Source organism: Ranitomeya variabilis, chromosome 2, assembly GCF_051348905.1.
Source record: "Ranitomeya variabilis isolate aRanVar5 chromosome 2, aRanVar5.hap1, whole genome shotgun sequence".
In the NCBI taxonomy this organism is placed as follows: Eukaryota; Metazoa; Chordata; class Amphibia; order Anura; family Dendrobatidae; genus Ranitomeya; species Ranitomeya variabilis.
The window spans coordinates 358242434-358262996 of record NC_135233.1 but is presented as its reverse complement, the minus strand read 5'-3'; the positions used below and the strand labels follow the sequence as shown (position 1 = coordinate 358262996).

Genomic DNA, 20563 nt, shown 5'->3' with positions numbered 1-20563 from the left:
TCGCTGATCAGATACAGTGTAGTGCAAAGTGTCAGATCAGCGATCTGACTTTATATAGTGATGTCCCATCCTGGGACAATGTAAAAAAATAAAAAAAAATATTAGCATGTGTAAAAATATTTTTTTTCAAATTCCTAAATATATAAAAAAAATTCCAATAAATATATTTCTTTATGCAAATAAAAAAAACAATAAAAGTAAACATATTTAGTATCGCCGTGACTGTAATGACCCGACCTGTAAAGCTGTCCCACTAGTTAACCCCTTTAGTGAACCCAATAAAAAACAAAAAAAGGCACAAAAACAATGTTTTATCATCATACCGCCGAACAACAAGTGGAATAACACTAGATCAAAAAGCCAGATATAAATAAACATGTTACCGGTGAAAACGACATCTTGTCCCGCAAAAATCGAGCTACAATACAACATCATCATCGAAAAATTAAAAAAGTTATAGCTCTCAGAGTAAAATGATGCAAAAATAATTATTTTTCTATAAAATAGTTTTTATTGTATAAAAGCACCAAAACATAAAAAAATGATATAAATGAGGTATCGCTGTAATAGTACTAACCCAAAGAATAGAACTGCTTTATCAATTTTACCACACACGAAACGGTAAAAACGCCCCTCCAAAAGAAATTCATGAATTGCTGGTTTTTGTTCATTCTGCTTCCCAAAAATCATAATAAGAAGCGATCAAAAAATGTCATGTGCCCTAAAATGGTACCAATAAAAACGTCAACTCGTCCCACAAAAAAACAAAACCTCACATGACTCTGTGGGCCAAAATATGGAAAAATTATAGCCCTCAAAATGTGGTGATGAAAAACTATTTTTTGCAATAAAAAGCATCTTTTAGTGTGTGACAGCTGCCAAACATAAAAATCAGCTATAAATAGTAAATCAAACCCCTCTTTATCACCCCCTTAGTTAGGGAAAAATAATAAAATAAAAAGTTATTTATTTCCATTTTCCCATTAGGGTTAGGGTTAGGGTTGAGCCTAAAGTTAGGGTTAGGGTTGGGGCTAAAGTTAGGGTTAAAGTTAGGGTAGGGGCTAAAGTTAGGGTTAGGGTTTTGACTAAAGTTAGGGTTAGGGTTGGGGCTAAAGTTAGGGTTAGCGTTGGGACTAAAGTTAGGGTTAGGGTTGGGGCTAAAGTTCGGGTTAGGGTTTGAATTAGGGTTAGGGTTGGGATTAGGATTGGGATTAGGGTTAGGGGTGTGTTAGGGTTAGGTTTGTGGTTAGGGTTATGGTTAGGGTAGGGATTAGGTTTAGGGGTGTGTTGGGGTTAGGGTTGGAGTTAGAATTAGGGGGTTTCCACTGTTTAGGCACATCAGGGGATCTCCAAATGTGACATGGCGTGCGATCACAATTCCAGCCAATTCTGAGTTGAAAAAATCAAATGGTGCTCCTTCCCTTCCAAGCTCTGCTGTGCGCCTAGTGACTTACCCCCACATATAGGGTATCGACGTACTCAGGACAAATTGAACAACTTTTGGAATCCAATTTCTCCTGTTACCTTTGTGAAAATAAAAAATTGGGGGCAAAAAGATAATTTTTGTAAAAAATTATGATTTTTTATTTTTACGGCTGTACGTTATAAACTTCTGTGAAGCACTTGGGGGTTCAAAGTGCTCACCACACATCTAGATAAGTTCCTTAGAGGGTCTAGTTTCCAAAATGATGTCATTTGGGGGCTTTCCACTGTTTAGGCACATCAGGGGCTCTCCAAACGCAACATAGCGTCCAATCTCAATTCCAGCCAATTTTGCCTTGAAAACTCAAACGGCGCTCCTTCAATTCCAAGCTCTGCCATGCACCCCAAAAGTGGTTCACCTGCATAAATGGGATATCAGCGTATTCAAAACAAATTGTACAACAACTTTGGGGTCCAATTTCTCCTGTTACTTTTGGTAAATAAAACAAATTGGATCAGAAGTAAATGTTTTGTGAAAAAAATTTAAATGTTCATTTTTTTTAAACATTCCAAAAATTCCTGTGAAGATCCTGAAGGGTTAATAAACTTCTTGAATGTTGAATGTTTTTAGAATGGTGTCAATATTGGGTATTTTCTATCATATAGACCCCTCAAAGTGACTTCAAATGTGATGTGGTCCCCCCCAAAAAATGGTGTTGTAAAAATGAGAAATCTCTGTTTACATTTTAAACCTTATAACTTCCTAATAAAAACAAATGTTGTTTCCAAAATTGTGCTGATGTTAAGTAAACATGTGGGAAATGTTACTTATTAAGTATTTTGTGTGACATATCTCTCTGATTTAAGGGCATGAAAATGCAAAGTTGGAAAATTGTGAAATTTTCGCCAAATTTCAGTTTTTTTCACAAATAAACATAAGTCATATCAAATAAATATTACCACTATCATGAATTACAATATGTCACTAGAAAATAATGTCAGAAACACTGGGATTCATGCAAGCATTCCAGAGTTATTACCTTATAAAGGGACAGTGGTCAGAATTGTAAAAAATGGCCCGGTCATTAACATGCAAACCACCCTCGGGGGTAAAGGGGTTAATATAAAATATTCAACATCACTACATGTAAACCATATAATTATAGTACACTGCTCAAAAAAAATAAAGGGAACACTAAAATACCACATCCTACATATCACTGAATGAAATATTTCTGTTGCAAATCTTTATTCATTACATAGTTTAATGTGTTGAGAACAATAAAACATAAAAATTATCAATGTAAATCACAACTAATGTCCCATGGAGAAGGTATGGAGTTGGAATGATGCTCAAAATCAAAGTGGAAAATCAAATTACAGGCAGATCCAACTTCAGTGGAAGTGCCTCAAGACAAGGAAATGATGTTCAGTTGTGTTTGTGTTGCCTCCATGTGCCTGTATGACCTCCCTATAATGCCTGGGCATGCTCCTGATGAGGCGGTGGATGGTCTCCTGAGGGATCTCCTCCCAGACCTGGACTAAAGCATCCGCCAAATCCTGGACAGTCTGTGGTGCAAAGTGACGTTGGTGGATGGTGCGAGACATGATGTCCCAGATGTGTTCAATCGGATTCAGGTCTGGGGAATGGGTGGGCCAGTCCATAGCTTCAATGCCTTCATCTTGCAGGAACTGCTGACTCACTCCAGCCACATGAGGTTTGGCATTGTCCTGCATTAGGAGGAGCCCAGGGCCAACCGTACCAGCATATGATCTCACAAGGGGTCTGAGGATCTCATCTCGGTACCTAATGGCAATCAGGCTACCTCTGGTGAGCACATGGAGGGCTGTGCGGCCCTCCAAAGAAATGCCACCCCACAGCATTACTGACCCACTGCCAAACCGGTCATGCTGAAGGATGTTGCAGGCAGCTGATCGCTCTCCATAGCATCTTCAGACTCTGTCACATCTGTCACATGTGCTCAGCATGAACCTGCTTTCATCTGTGAAGAGCACAGGGTGCCAGTGGCGAATTTTCCAATCCTGGTGTTCTTTGGCAAATGCCAATCATCCTGCACGGTGTTGGGCTGTGAGCACAACCCTCATCTGTGGACGTCGGGCACTCAGACCATTCTCATGGAGTCGGTTTCTAACTGCTTGTGCAGACACATGCACATTTGTGGCCTGCTGGAGGTCATTTTGCAGAGCTCTGGCAGTGCTCCTCCTGTTCCTCCTTGCAAAAAGGCTGAGGTAGCGATCCTGCTGCTGGGTTGTTGCCCTCCTACAACCCCCTCCACATCTCCTGCTAGTTCCTCCAGCCTCTGGACACTACGCTGACAGACACAGCAAACCCTCTTGCTACAGGTTGCAATGATGTGCCCTCCTGGATGAGCTGCACTACCTGAGCCACTTGTGTGGGTTGTAGAGTCTGTCTCATGCTACCACGAGTGTGAAAGCACAACCAACATTCAAAAGTGACCAAAACATCAGCCAGAAAGCATTGGTACTGAGATGTGGTCTGTGGTCCCCACCTGCAGAACCACTCCTTTATTGAGTGTGTCTTGATAATTTCCAATAATTTCCATCTGTTGTCTATTCCATTTGCACAACAGCATGTGAAATTGATTGTCAATCAGTGTTGTTTCCTAAGTGGACAGTTTTATTTCACAAGAGTTTGATGTACTTGGAGTTATATTCTGTTGGTTAAGTGTAGCCTTTATTTTTTTGAGCAGTGTATTATCTACAATACTTGATTGGTGATGGTGATGATAGTGGGCAGAATTATTATGCAAGGGATTATTATGACCATGTCATCATTTTTATATAGATTTTACAACTACAGCAAGTTTTGCATTTTGGATGAAGCAGATCAGGTGACTTGTATTTGTGTAATGAAAGGGGATGGAGTCTAAGGATACAACACCCTTTATGAAGGTGTGCATAATTTTGAAGAACCTGTGCCTGGATCAGTAATGGGAACAGACCTCCACTTCCACTCAGACAATAGAAAGATATAGTTGGGGGACATTTATGTGCTGAAATTATTAAAGTTGAGCTAACTGGATGGTCACAGATTGAAGATGGACTTAAAATCAACTCCCAAACCTGCTGCCAGGTTTTAGAAAACAAGCAGTGGCACAGGTCAAAGTCTGTATCTTTTAGGAACATTATGGTTCTTCTGCAGGACAATTCTCCACAAATGTCAGAAATGTATTTTTGTACATTGTGAGATACTTAATTATTTTCATGTTAGCAGATATTTTCATATATAATACATAATAATTATAATTATAATTATATAATAATAATTACATAATTGAGCTGGAAAAATTTATGCTTTTTCATTCATAATAATTCTGCACACTAATAGTTGTTCGATAATTCTGCACACAGATATTCTCCTAAAAGAGACACAATCTCATTTTTACTTTCTTAATTACTATATATACTTGTTGCATATAAGAAAGAAAAAAGTTGCAGCACTCACCCCGTGTATTTCTTCTGTTCTTTATTCAAACATACATATCCTCAGTGGGATGTGGCACATAGGACGGCTTGGGCTTGTGAGGGGAGCAGGGATGTGCAGAGACGAGACGGACGAACGGCCGTCGTCCGTCTCGTCTCTGCACATCCCTGCTCCCCTCACAAGCCCAAGCCGTCCTATGTGCCACATCCCACTGAGGATATGTATGTTTGAATAAAGAACAGAAGAAATACACGGGGTGAGTGCTGCAACTTTTTTCTTTCTTATATGCAATTCTTATCAAATGCGGTACTATTTTTGCAAAGCACCACCCTTATCCTTCAATATACTGCTTCATAAAAGAAACCCTCAGCTAAGGAACGATTCCTATGCCGGCATTACGTACAAATTTTACACGCCTTAATCAGTGCCAGTATTTCACTCTTTTTATGGTCAGCTATATATACTTGTGTATAAGCCGAGTTCTTCAGCACTTTTTAGTGTTGAAAATGCCCCCCTCGGCGTATACACGAGTAAATTGTCCCAGAGGGCCGGCTGGTGAGGGGGAGCACTGGAGCAGCGGGTGACTGAGGCAGGAGCCGGCGGCTGTGGCTGTAACTGTGCACGCTGCTAAAGAGAAATTAATATTAATTTCTCTTTTAGCGTGCACGGTGACACCCGCAGCTGCCAGCATCCAGAAGACATCCTACTCACGTCCCTGCAAGCCCTGCATCTCTTTGGTTCCGGTGTCCAGCAGCTTTTCCTGTGCCGTGAGATCATGTGGCCCTGCTCATTATGGTAATTAATTTGCATGCATCTCCACTCCCACAGGCATGGAGATGTGGGCATATTCATTACACTAATGAATGGGGCCATGTGATTGGCTAGCACAGGAAGAGCTGCTGGACGCCGGAACCAAAAAGATGCAGGGCGTGCAGGAGGTGAGTAGGATGTTTTTTTTTCTTCTTTTTGTAATAGGAGCCATGCATACCAGGACGGGAGGGGGGAGCCATGCATACCAGGACAGCGACGAGGGGAGCCATGCATACAAGGACAGCGATGAGGGGAGCCAGGTATGCAAGGAGAGGGACGGGGGAGCCACGCATACCAGGAGAAGGATGAGGGGTCAATGCATACCCGGCTTATACTCGAGTCAATAAGCTTACCCAGTTTTTCGTGGCAAAATTAGGTGCCTCGGCTTATACTCGGGTGGATTATGCTCGAGTAAAAACGGTATTAAGGTTTCAGGTTTATTAACCAACAACACTACAGTCATTCAATAATAATAATAATTTAAAAAAAAATAATCATGAAAAATACAAATTGGAGAATAATTGTGCTCACAGTGTACGTCTTGCTGATGTTGACCTGACAGGTGTGTAGGGCCTGTAACCTTTGTCAGGGCATGGTTATCAGTTGGAAACAGTAGCTTGTAAAATGGAGAATGGAAACCAAGAAAGCTGACCTGTTTCACTCAAGCTGCTCTAGCTACTATAATAAGGTCTACTGTGCACATAAAGACTTAGAATACAAACTTCCACAATCTAGATTTAGAAACTATTTAACCAAATGATTGAACTTACAGGGGTAATTGCAAGCAATGGAGAAAGGTGGAAAATCCTTCGTCGATTTTCCTTAACAACTTTGAGAAATTTTGGAATGGGAAAAAGAAGCATCGAAGAAAGAATCCAAGAAGAGGCCAAATGTCTCACCGAGAAATTTATGAAGGATAAAGGTGGGTGCTAATTATATACTACACTAGCTATGAACCAGCAACTCTCAACCTGGACCATCATTTCAGAGTTTGACAACTTAAAGGGTTGTGCCACCATAATAAACTCAGCAGAAAAGGTGGAAATAAATAGTTTTGTAAGTTACATTTATTCAAAATTATACTCCAATCAAAAAATAACAAGGTTTCATCTTTTGAAGCAAGCACTCCCTGGCATTATTCCATTCTGTCCTCCCACTGACCAACCACTGACCAATCAGCTGGCCAAGCATGCACAGTTCCTGACATAATATGAGTTCCCCCCAACTGCCCACCTCCAGTGTGTACAACGTATGCTCCCTGCGCTGAACCCTCATTGGTCTGACAGCTAGCGCAGGGAGCAGATTCCCGAAAGCACAGAAGGGTGTCAGTGATTTTCCCCTTGCTTTTGCAGGTCTGACCCCTAGGTGAGATTGTTCTGCTTCACAGAGCTGTGTGATCACAATTGCAGACAAACGATTCCCGCATTCAAACAGGTCTGTAAAGCAGGACTATCTCATCCAGCGGTCAGACTTTTTTGAAACTTCTGGATGGTTGGGAACCCTGGTCCCTAGGAATATGAAAAGATTGACTGGGAAAACAAAAGATTAGTTATGGTGAAATATACCATTATCGATCATTCTTTTTCTCTGTGTACAAATAAAAAATTGTTCGAATACTCACTGCAGTATTAGCTCAATGGCTGATCCACTGATGGGTACAGTTAACTTTACCATGAGCTCACATGTCACAACACACTATAGATCTGAAGTCCTACTGTGTAAAGTTTGCCATTGTCCATATTTTCTTACTATATGTATTGCATTGTATAGTAATGACTGACCACATGGTTATATTCCCCTACAGACTCTCCAATTAATCCAGTTCATATAATGCGACTCACTGTTTCCAATGTCATTTGCTCCATTGTATTTGGTGAAAGATTTGACTATGAAGACAAAACATTCTTAACCCTCATTTCACTTTTTAATGAAATTACAGAGCGGTTGAACAGCACTTCAGGACAGGTAAATAATTGCATGCTACCAACTACAACCAAACTCTATGTTGTCCTATTTTGCAGTCATATTCCATTCTGTCAGACCTGTGTAACACCCCAGGTAACTGGTTGTTACAGTGATGTTGCCTTCCCTTTGGGGAGGGTGATATCATTCTTTGAGGCAAGGAGGATTCCCTTTATCGGGTAACGCACCTACATACAGCACATTCTGAATTCAGGCCTCAAGGGGTAGCTCTGAACCTGGATTCAGAGGAGCTTTCCCAGCTTTAAGTATTCTGGTCTGGAGGAGGAGTTAGTCAGTTGCGGACTGAGAGCAGAGTTGCCGTGCATGCACGAAAAAGTGGTGCAGTCCTTGGAAAGGAAGAGAATTGGACAGAGATTGCCAGAGAGGAGCTTGTCTGGGAACATCAGCTTGGGTGGAGCTGGTAAGAAAGGAGTATAGCTGAGTAGATATGGGAGTCTGCAGCTCCTGGCAGAAAGTGGAAGAGAGCAGTGAAAAGGACCAGTGGGGCCGTGCAGCAGGCGTGTGAGCTGCAGCTCCAGGAAAGGAAGATAACTTGAAGGGTTACATGTTAGTGAGCATCAGAGGAAAGAAGCACAGGAGAAGGAAAAAGCTTGGAGGGGAATTGTGACCGGGCACCCTCTGGGCCAAAGCACAGAAACAGGGCACCAGGAGCCTGAGGCTGTGTTGAACTCCAGGTCGCATGGCAGAACCAGAGGGCATAGGACTTTATGTAATTTGCCTGCACCCAGACCTGAAGGTGCAGCAGTATCCAAGGAGCCCAGGTCGTAATAGAGACCCTCTAAAAATGCTCACACTGCCCACCATATAGATAACTGTCCCAGGACAGGAAAGGGAGGACTTTGCCAGCAAGCTACAGGCAGCAAGGACCTCGCATACCAGCAGGAGTAGGAAGGCTTACGGACTTCGCCTGGTAGAGGGATCCACCACTGCCTCCAAGCCAGCCGGACGATATCACCACCTGTTCATGGTACCCTAGACTGTGGCCTACTACCACCAGTAAACCAAGTAAAGACGTTACAACTCTGTGTCCTCCTTTTATTTTCCGGCATACACCATTCCTGCCCGACACACTGGGAGCCCTGGAGACTTCGCTTCACCTGTGGGAAGCGTCACTATCTTTGCTGCATTAACATCACCCCAGAGAACCCTGTTAAGCAGTGTCGGTCCCCGCTGACCGAGAACCACAGGTGGCGTCACAAACAAAAACTTTATTAAACCCTTTAAAGACCTTTCCCCCCTTTTCCTTGAGCACTCAGAGCCATGGACCGAGTTGCTGCCACTGTGACCACCTCTTTAATTGCGACCGAACCCAGTAACCGAGTACGCCACTGCCCTGGTGGGAGGCTCACCTCTATATCGGTATATTGACAAAAATAGGGGGAAAATAACAGGGAACATGGAGCCCGATTCAACAAGACTGGCATTTATTTTTACATTGATCTTGATGAAGAGAAAAGGTGGAGTCCAAGGCACTTGAATGCTTAAGAGGGGCACACCTCTTAATGAATCAAGTGAGGCACAAGGTGGCATGCTCGTCCGTATCCACCTTGCCACAAAGCTTATTCCAGTTAGAGACCATACTAAGATTTGTGGCATAAATATCGCTACCATGCATCATAAATTGGACGAGATAGAGTTGTCTTGCTCGTCACACCCCACTCCCAGGTCTGCTGAGTTTGTCAGAACTGGGCAAAATGGTCTTTGTTCAAAAATTGGGTCTTTTTGAAGCTTTTTAATGCCAGAATTCTGTCATGAAGGTTTTGTTAATTTGGGGCAATGGGCCATTTGAAGTCTGAAATCATGGGGACATGTATGATTTTTAAGTGTAGATTCACTGTATCATCAGCAACTTATTTTCAAAAAGTAGGGCATAGAATTTAAATATGACACTGACGTAACAAAATAATAGTAAAATCATGTTTTTCTATCACTTCTTCTCTTAATAAGCTCCTCTTCATGTTCCCAAGAATAATGTCCCACATTCCTGGTCCTCATCGGAGGATCATTCAAATTATGAATAATTGGAAGCAATTTATTAAGGAGATGACAGAGACACATCGAGCCACCCTGGATGAAAACTGCCCTCGCGACTTCATAGATTGCTTTCTCATGAAGATGGAAGAGGTACGTTTCTTGATAATGTTAGATATTTTGAGATTTGAAGGAAATTAAAATTCAACTAGCTTTGAAAAACGGCTTTGAAATAAACGTGAATGAATTGATCTTCAGAAAACTGACCTTGAGTCAAATTTCCTGAAATATGCAGAAACTCACAAGTTCAAATCCAAATATGCAAAGTCGCCATTTAACACTGCTGAAGGTTTAGAAAGTGGAATAATATCAAGTGCGGCTGCCCAGCTTCCCGTTATTGTCCTTCAGCTATCACATTACTTAACTCAGCCAATGAGGAAGGTTATCACGGCTACTATAGAATATGGGGGGAGGCCAGAAAGCACAATATGCGGCCTGTACTGTGTAGGGACAGGAGGTCAGAGAGCACAGATTTTTCCAAGTAGGGAAAAAAAAAAAAAAACCTAATCTGAATGTGATGTACTAATTCAGTGCTCAAGTACCGAATATACTTGAGTTTAAACTAACCGGAGTATAAGCCGAGGCACCTACATTTGCCACTTAAAACTGGGTAAGCTTATTGACTCGAGTATAAGCCGGGTATGCATTGTCCCCTCATCCCTGTCCTGCTATGCATGGCTCCCCCATCCCTGTCCTGGTATGAATGCCTCTCCATCCCTGTCCCTGTCTGCATGCCTCCCCTATCCTTGTCATTGTTTTGCATGCTTACCCCTTTCCTGTCCTGGTATGAATGCCCCCCATCCCTGCCCCTGTCTGCATGCCTCCCCCATTCCTTCCCTGCATGCATGCCTCCCCTGTTCAGTCCCTGTATGCATGCCTCCCCCATTCCTTCCCTGTGTGCATGCCTTTCCCATTCAGTCCCTGTATGCATGCCTCCCCCATTCAGTCCCTGTATGCATGCCTCCCCCATTCCTTCCCTGTATGCATGCCTCTCACATTCAGTCCCTGTATGCATGCCTCCCCCATTCCTTCCCTGTGTGCATGCCTTTCCCATTCAGTCCCTGTATGCATGCCTCCCCCTTTCAGTCCCTGTATGCATGCCTCCCCCATTCAGTCCCTGTATGCATGCCTTCCCAATTCAGTCCCTGTATGCATGCCTCCCACGTTCCATCTCTGTTTGAATGCCTCCCCTTTCCCTGTTCAGGTATAAATGCCTCCCTTCGTTCTGTCTCTGTATGCATGCCTCCCCGTTGAGTCCCTGTATGCATGCCTCCCCCATTCCTTCCCTGTATGCATTCCTTTCCCATTCTGTCTCTGTATGCATGCCTCCCCCATTCAGTCCCTGTATGCATGCCTCCCCTATTCAGTCCCTGTATGCATGCCTTCCCTATTCAGTCCCTGTATGCATGCCTCCCACGTTCCATCTTTGTATGAATGCCTCCCCTTTCCCTGTTCAGGTATAAATGCCTCCCTTCATTCTGTCTCTGTATGCATGCCTCCCCCATTCCGTCCCTGTATGCATGCCTCCTTATTCCCTATCCTTGTTTGCATGTTTCCTATTGAAAAAAAAACAAAAAAAAAACTTCATACTCACATACCTGCGCGCCCTGGGTGCTGGCACTGCTGGCAATCTAATTCTGGCCGCCAGTGCCTGCCTGCAGCTCTTCCTGTGCTCAGCGGTCACGTAGTACCGCTCATTAAGGTGATGAATATGCGCTCCATGCCTATGGGAATGGAGAAACGTCCATATTCATCGCCTTAATGAGTGGTACCACGTGACTGCTGAGCACTGGTAGAGCTGCAGACAGGCGCGGGTGGCTGGAAGAGATGCAGTGCCAGCACCGAGGGCATGCAGGTAGGTGAGTATGATGTGTGCGCCCGCTCCTGGAACCCGCTGCTCCGCTGCCCCCCTTTCCCCCACCGGCTTTCTGTACCGTGACTTGTGTATAAGCTGAGAGGGGCGTTTTCTTCACAAAAAATGTCCTGAAAAACTCAGCTTATACACTAGTATATACGGTATATTAAAAGTGTGATTTGCAGTGCTAGTGATATATAGTGAATAGTGTTGAGCAATACCTTCCGATATCGGAAAGTATCAGTATCGGAAAGTATCGGCCGATACCGTCAAAGTATCGGATCTAATCCGATACCGATACCCGATCCCAATGCAAGTCAATGGGACGAAAATATCGGAATTAAAATAAACCCTTTCTTTCCTTGTAGGTTCATTCTACATGAAGGAAAACAACTAAGAATAATGTAGGATGTATTGGGGGAGGTGGTGGAGACATTAAAGGCACAGAGGTTTAGCCCAATCAAATAGAATAGCAGGATTTTTTTTTTTTTTTATGACGTTCAGCGTTAGAAAGATTTTGACTATGTTATTTTTTTTTTTATTTTGTCAGATATTGATGTTTCACTACTTCCACGCCCTTCACCTTCATTTTTACTTCTCCCACACTTTCTTCTTCATTATCCTCATCATCAGCTTCTTTGACATCAACTTCTTCACCTTATTCATCTTCTTCTTCATCTTCTACCTATTATTTTTTTTGTTACATTGTTCATATTCTTTTTATTTTACTATTATCTGCTTCATATTCAACTTCTTCATCATATTCTTATTTGTGACAGGCATTCCCGTAGTTGTTATCTATAAAAGTTTGAAGATTACACCTACTGTTCTGCCTGTCACAAAACAGTTACATTTGTCCGCGTTCAGTTTGGCCTGCAGCATCAGACTTTATCCAGGGGCACCACGAGGAGGAACGGACTCACCCCCATACACTGCTTAGTCTTCTTCTGCTTATAATTTAGATAATATCTTTTGCTCTGATATTTAGTCTTATGCTTAATGTTCTTCTGCTCTTTGTTCTGCAGCCTCTTGTTCTTCTGCTTCTCGGTCTTCCAGGTCGTCGTCGTCTCCAGGGTCATCGTCTCCGGGGTCGTCGTCATCGGGGTGGTCTTCAGGGTCATCGTCTCCAGGGTCGTTGTCATCTCAGTGGTTGTCGTCTCTGGTGTCGTCGTCATCTTAGGGGTGGTCTTCCGGGTCATCGTCTTTAGTCTTTTGAACTTGGAACTTGGAAATGTAGCAGAAGGTACAAGAAGGCTGAGAAAATGCCAAGAAACAGCTGATGGAACTGGAACTCGGATGGCTACCCGAATGTCCAAGAGCCAATGGAACTACCGAGGACCAGCTGACGTTACTGGAACCCGGTTACTAAGCAGGAGGTACCCGTGCCTGAAAGCACTACCAAGGACCACCTGACGTTGGTGGAACTCAGATACCCAGAGGGAGGCACCTAAGCCAAAGGCACTGCCCGGAACCAGCTGACGGTACTGGAACTAGGATGGGGAGCAGAAAGTACAAGAGCAAAAGACACTGCCGAGAACCAGCTGACGGTACTGGAACCCGGATGGGTAGCTGAATGTCCAAGAGCCAATGGAACTACCGAGGACCAGCTGACGTTACTGGAACCCGGTTACTAAGCAGGAGGTAACCGTGCCTGAAAGCACTACCAAGGACCACCTGACGTTGGTGGAACTCGGATACCCAGAGGGAGGCACCTAAGCCAAAGGCTCTGCCCGGAACCAGCTGATGGTACTGGAACCAGGATGGGGAGCAGAAGGTACAAGAGCAAAAGACACTGCCGAGAACCAGCTGACGGTACTGGAACCCGGATGGGTAGCTGAAGGTCCAAGAGCCAATGGAACTACCGAGGACCAGCTGATGTTACTGGAACCCGGTTACTAAGCAGGAGGTACCCGTGCCTGAAAGCACTACCAAGGACCACCTGACGTTGGTGGAACTCGGATACCCAGAAGGAGGCACCTAAGCCAAAGGCTCTGCCCGGAACCAGCTGACGGTGCTGGAACCAGGATGGGGACCTATTCAAGCTTGTCTTCCTAGAGCCCCAACTAGCAGTGTTGGAGCAAAGGGTCAGCAGGGGGAGCAGAGTGTAGGCCGAAGCCTGCACTGGCGTCAGCTTTGGGTCTGTTGTGTCTGCGTGGCGTTTGCAGGACACATTGCCGGCTACACAGCAGGGGAACAGCTGGCGGTGCTGAACCCCACTGACAGAGTGGCGGGTGTTTTGCTCTGTGCAGCCAGCACTTCCGGACAGCAACTAGCGTTGTTGGAGCCCAGGGTCAGCAGGAGGAGTAGAGGGAGCAGAGTGTAGGCCGAAGCCTAATTGAACCGAGTTTAAAGGTAACCTTTAACCCCCCCTCAGGGGTTACAAACTACAAGAGCCACAGCTTGGGCAGCAGTAATGCTGCACAAGTCAAAGGTTGCTCTTTTAATTTTGCTCCTTGCATACGCAGAAAGAAACACGTATAACATTTAGGCCCTTAAGCAGTCAAACTGTTTTGGAGGCGTGAGTTCCCTTTTTAATGAGACGCAGCACAGCTGTCAAAAATCCCACCTTGGTGCTGGGCGCGGCCTCCTGAGCGTTGTTATTTGCTGCACAGGAGTCTGCGCTGTCGTGTTATCCCTTGGCCTTGCACTGTTAGCGCTGCCCATCTTCTGACATCATTTAATGTTGGCCGGTGCGGTTCGCGATGACCATGAATCCCAGCCCCGCAGTGTCTTTACATTGTTAAAACACTGCGGGGCTGGGATTCATGGCCTGGCGCAGTACATATGTTTGCCTCTCACACTCGGGTCCTTACACCTGCTTCAGACTGTGCGGCGTCAGCTGATCCCTTGTCGCATGCCACGGCCATGAAGCCGCACAGTCTGAAGAAGGCCGAAGGAGATGAGGGACAGGCGAACATATGCACTGCTCATGCCCATCAATCACACCCTCGCAGTCAAAATAAATAAGACACCGAGGGGCGTTGTGTGGGCCAGGGCGGCCGCAGAGGCGCAGCCAGCCAAACAATGATGCCAGAAGACGGGCAGCGCTACCAAGGGGGTTGCAGCGTGTCATTACAAAGGAAAGTCACACCTCAGGGACGGTTTAATGGTCACAGAGGACACATTTTAGACATGTTCAGTTCCATGTGTGCAAGGGGAATAAGTTTCTGAGCCACCTTGCACACATGCAGCATTACTGCTGTACAAGGTGGCTTTGAAACATACAAACGCCTGGGGGAGGGGGGACAGGTTCCCTTCAATTTCAGTTCTTCTGTCTGCGTGGCTGTTGCAGGACACGATGCCGGCTACACAGCAGGGGAACAGCTGGCGGTGCTGAACCCCACTGACACATTGGCGAGGTGTTTGGCTCTGTGCAGCCAGCACTTCTGGGCCCCAACTGGCGTTGTTTGAGCCCAGGGCCAGCAGGAGGAGGAGAGGGAGCGGAGTGTAGGCTGAAGCCTGCACTGGTGGCAGCTTTGTGTCTGCGTGGCTGTTGCAGGACACGATGCCGGCTACACAGCAGGGGAACAGCTGGCGGTGCTGAACCCCACTGACAGAGTGGCGTGTGTTTTGCTCTGTGCAGCCAGCACTTCCGGACAGTAACTAGCGGTGTTGGAGGCCGGGCTCTGCAGGTGGAGCAGAGTGTAGGCCGAAGCCTAATTGAACCGATTTTAAAGGTAACCTTTAACCCCCCCTCAGGTGTTACAAACTACAAGAGCCACAGCTTATGCAGCAGTAGTGCTGCACAAGTCAAAGGTTGCTCTTTTAATTTTGTTCTTTGCACAAGCTGAATGAAACACGTACAACATTTTGGCCCTTATACAGTCAATCTGTCTTGGAGGCGGGAGTTCCCTTCGTAATGAGATGCAGCACAGCTGGCAAAAATACCACCTTGGTGCTTGGCGCGGCCTCCTGAGCATCGCATTTTGCTGTACAGGAGTCTGCGTTGTTGCGTTATCCCTTGGCCATGCGCTGCCCGTCTTCTGACATCATTTCATGTCGGCTGGTGCGTTTCGCGATGCCCATGAATCCCAGCCCCGCAGTGTCTTTACAGTGTTTTTACAGTGTTTCACACTGCGGGGCTGGGATTCGTGGCCTGGCGCAGTACATATGTTCGCCTCTCGCTCGTGTCCTTACACCTGCTACAGACTGTGCGGCATCAGCTGATCCCTTATCGCATGCCACGGTCATGAAGCAACACAGTCTGAAGAAGGCGGAAGGAGCAGAGTGACAGCCTGGCGAAGATATGCACTGCTCATGCCCGTCAATCACACCCTCGCAGTCAAAATAAATAAGACATCGAGGGGCGTTGTGTCGGGCAGGGCGGCCGCAGAGGCGCAGCCAGCCAAACAATGATGTCAGAAGAAGGGCTGTGCTACCAAGGGGGTTGTTGCGTGTCATTACAAAGGAAAGTCACACCTCAGGGACATTTTAATGGTCTCAGGGGACACATTGTAGACGTGTTCTGTTCCACGTGTGCAAGGAGAATAAGTTAATGAGCCACCTTGCACACATGCAGCATTACTGCTGTACAAGGTGGCTGTAAAACATACAAACACCTGGGGGAAGGGGGACAGGTTCCCTTCAATTTCAGTTCTTGTGTCTGCGTGGCTGTTGCAGGACACGATGCCGGCTACACAGCAGGGGAACAGCTGGCGGTGCTGAACCCCACTGACAGAGTGGCGTGTGTTTGGCTCTGTGCAGCCAGCACTTCTGGGCCCCAACTGGCGGTGTTAGAGCCCAGGGTCAGCAGGAGGAGTAGAGGGAGCAGAGTGTAGGCCGAAGCCTGCACTGGCGGCAGCTTTAGGTCTGTTGTGTCTGCGTGGCTGTTGCAGGACACATTGCCGGCTACACAGCAGGGGTACAGCTGGCGTTGCTGAACCCCACTGACACATTGGCTGGTGTTTTTCTCTGTGCAGCTAGCACATCTGGGCGCCAACTGGCGGTGTTAGAGCCCAGGGTCAGCAGGAGGAGCATAGTGTAGGCCGAAGCCTGCACTGGAGCAAGTTGAAAGGGAACCTTTAACCCCCCCCAGGGGTTTGTAGCTGAAAGAGCCATATTGTACAGCACTAATGCTGGAAAAGGTAAACTTAGCTCTTTTAATTATGGTCCTTGCAAACGCTGAACTTGACACTTATGAAATGTGTCCCCTCACACCGTTAAACCGTCCGGTCGGAGGGACTTTCCTTTGTCATGTGACGCAGCACAGCTGTCATTCTTACCCCCTTGGCGCCGTGCGCCGCCTCCTCAGCGTTGTTTGAATCTGTCCCGGAGCCTGCGCTGTTATGTTAGCCCTTGTCCATGCACACATTTTGCGCTGCCCATCTTCTGACATCATTTGGTGTCAGGCTGGCTGTGCCTGTGCGGCTGCGCTGGCCAAGATCCCGCCTCGCTGTGTCATCTAATGTAATCACTCTGCGGACCTGTGATCCATGGGCATGCACAGTGCATATCCTTGCCTCTCACTCCCCTCCTTCCATCTTCTTCAGACTGTGCGGCGTCATGGCCGTGGCATGCTATTAGGGATCAGCTGACGGCGCACAGTCTGAAGAAGGCTGAGGGAGATGAGAGAGAGGCGGAGGTTAAGATATGCACTGCGCATGTCCATGGATCACAGGCCCGCAGTGGGATTAAATCAGAAGACACTACGAGGCGGGATCTCGTCCAGCGCGGCCGCACAGGCGCAGCCAGCCTGACACCAAATGATGTCAGAAGATGGGCAGCGCAAAATGTGTGCATGGACAAGGGCTAACATAACAGCGCAGGCTCCGGGACAGATTCAAACAACGCTGAGGAGGCGGCGCACGGCGCCAAGGGGGTAAGAATGACAGCTGTGCTGCGTCACATGACAAAGGAAAGTCCCTCCGACCGGACGGTTTAACGGTGTGAGGGGACACATTTCATAAGTGTCAAGTTCAGAGTGTGCAAGGAGCACCACAAAAAGAGCCACTTTTTCCTTTTGCATCATTATTACTGCTGCACAAGGTGGCTCTTTCAGTAACAAACGCCTGGGGGGGGGTGGCTTTCAGGTTCCCTTAAATTTAAGTTGTTGTGTCTGCGTGGCTGTTGCAGGACACGTTGCCGGCTACACAGCAGGGGAGCAGCAGGCATTACTGAACCCCACTAACACATTGGCGATGTGTTTGGCTCTGTGCGGACAGCACTTCTGGACAACAACTAGCAGTGTTGGAGCCCAGGGACAGCAGGATGAGGAGGAGGAGGTGGAGGAGATAGGAGGGATTGCCACACACACAGCTGGGGAACAGCTGACGTTACTGAACCCCAATAACAGAGGAGCGACTGTTGACTGTGCGGACAGCACTTCCGGACAGCAACTAGCGGTGTTGGAGCCCAGGGACAGCAGGAGGAGGAGGTGAAGGAGATAGGAGGGATTGCCACACACACAGCTGGGGAACAGCTGACGTTGCTTAACCCCAATAACAGAGGAGCGACTGTTGACTGTGCGGACAGCACTTCCGGACAGCAACTAGCGGTGTTGGAGCCCAGGGACAGCAGGAGGAGGAGGTGGAGGAGATAGGAGGGATTGCCACACACACAGCTGGGGAACAGCTGACGTTACTGAACCCCAATAACAGAGGAGCGACTGTTGACTGTGCGGACAGCACTTCCATACAACAACTAGCGGTGTTGGAGCCCAGGGACAGCAGGATGAGGAGGAGGAGGTGGAGGAGATAGGAGGGATTGCCACACACACAGCTGGGGAACAGTTGACGTTACTGAACCCCAATAACAGAGGAGCGACTGTTGACTGTGCGGACAGCACTTCCAGACAACAACTAGCAGTGTTGGAGCCCAGGGACAGCAGGATGAGGAGGAGGAGGTGGAGGAGATAGGAGGGATTGCCACACACACACCTGGGGAACAGCTGACGTTACTGAACCCCAATAACAGAGGAGCGACTGTTGACTGTGCGGACAGCACTTCCGGACAACAACTAGCGGTGTTGGAGCCCAGGGACAGCAGGAGGAGCAGAGGAACACAGTGTAGGCCGAAGCCCGATTGGAGAAAGTCGAAAGGGAACCTTTAACCCCCCCCCAAGGCGTTTGTAGCTGAAAGAGCCAGCTTGTGCAGCACAAAGGATGCAAAAGGAAAAGGTGGCTCTTTTCATTATGCTCCTTGCAAACACAGAACTAAACACATATTATAAAATGTGTACCCTGATACCGTGAGAGTGTCCCGGAGGTGGGACTTTCCTTCGTAATATGACGCAGCACAGCCGTCATTCCTACCCCCTTGGCGCCGTGCGTTGGCTCCTCAGCGTTGTTTGATTCTGTCCCGGAGCGTGCGCTGTTATGTTATCCCTTGGCCAGGCACACTTAGCGCTGCCCATCTTCTGACATCATTTGGTGTCAGTCTGGCTGCGCCTGTGTGGACGCACTGGCCGAGAGCCTGCCTCGCAGTGTCATCTAATGTAATCCAACTGCGGGCCTGGGATCCGTGGCCATGCGCAGTGCATATCCTCGCCTCTCACTCCCCTCCCTACGGCTTCTTCAGACTGTGCGGCGTCACGGCCGTGGCATGCTATTAGGGATCAGCTGACGGCGCACAGTCTGAAGAAGGTGTAGGGAGATGAGTGAGAGGCGGAGGTTCAGATATGCACTGCGCATGTCCATGGATCTCAGGCCTGCAGTGGGATTAAATCAGAAGACACTGCGAGGCGGGATCTCGGCCAGCGCGGCCGCACAGGCGCAGCCAGCCTGACACCAATGTCAGAAGACGGGCAGCGCTAAGTGTGCCTGGCCAAGGGATAACATAACAGCGCAGGCTTCGAGACAGAATCAAACAACGCTGAGGAGCCGGCACACGTCACCGGGGGGTAAGAATGACGGCTGTGCTGCGTCACATTACGAAGGAAAGTCCCACCTCCGGGACAGTTTTACGGTATCAGTGGACACATTTTATAAGTGTTAAGTTCTGCGCGTGCAAGGAGCAAAACAAAAATAGCTACCTTTTCCTTGTGCAGCATTACTGCTGCACAAGGTGGCTCTTTCAGTAACAAACGCCTTGGGGGGGGACAGGTTCCCTTACATTTAAGTTGTTGTGTCAGCGTCGCGGTCGAAGGACACATTGCCGGCTACACAGCTGGGGATCAGCTGACGTTACTGAAACCCAATAACACTGGGTCGTATGTTTTGACTGTGCAGACGGCACTTCTGAGCCTCAACTGGCGGTGTTGGAGCCCAGGAATTTAAGTTCAGGTGGTAGAAAGATGAACACAACAGGAGACCTGGATACTGTAGACAGTCACCTAATTATTTAATCAGGAAGAGGAGTGGCAAATTCCTGCGAGATCTAGGCCTTGTTCATTTTCAGGAAAGTAAGCCGGTCAACATTATCGGAGGATAGTCGCATGCGACGGTCAGTTAGTACACCACCTGCAGCACTAAAGACGCGTTCCGATAATACACTAGCCGCAGGGCAAACCAGCACCTCCAATGCATACTGGCTTAGCTCTGGACATGTATCCAGCTTTGAGACCCAAAACTTGAAAGGGGAAGAGCCGTCTGGGAGTACAGCAAGAGGGCAAGACATGTAGTCTGTCACCATCTGACGAAACCATTGCCTCCTGCTGACTGGAGCCGTCTGTGATGGTGTAGACTTTTGTGGCGGGCACACAAAACTGTGCCACGGTTGGGCCATACTGGTCTTGCCTTGGGCAGAGGCACTGCTTCTGCTCCCTCTTTGTGCAGAGCCTCCTCCACTGCCTGGACGCACTGAGCTGCTTTGTAATGCACTAGCAGCACTTCTCTCAGTTGGAATGGAGAAGATGATGGAATTCACCAGTGTGTCTTGGTACTCCCGCATTTTTCGCTCCCGGTTCAACGGTGTGATGAGGCTTTCTACTTTGTCCCGGTAGCGAGGATCGAGGAGGGTGAACACCCAATAATCAGACATGTTGAGAATGTGGGCGATGCGGCGGTCGTTTCTCAGGCACTGCAGCATGTAATCCACCATGTGCTGCAGACTGCCAACTG

At 47.2% G+C, this 20563-nt stretch overlaps 1 protein-coding gene across 2 annotated transcripts in view; it reads left to right on the top strand.

The window, feature by feature from the left end:
* LOC143805904 (cytochrome P450 2C8-like) overlaps positions 1-20563 on the top strand; it is a 294471-nt gene that overhangs the window by 176835 nt on the left and 97073 nt on the right. For both annotated transcript variants that reach the window (XM_077285658.1, XM_077285656.1), the window contains exons 3-5: positions 6471-6620; positions 7503-7663; positions 9629-9805. In XM_077285658.1, the coding sequence (XP_077141773.1) occupies positions 6471-6620; positions 7503-7663; positions 9629-9805 (488 nt within the window). The remainder of the gene's footprint in view (positions 1-6470; positions 6621-7502; positions 7664-9628; positions 9806-20563) is intronic.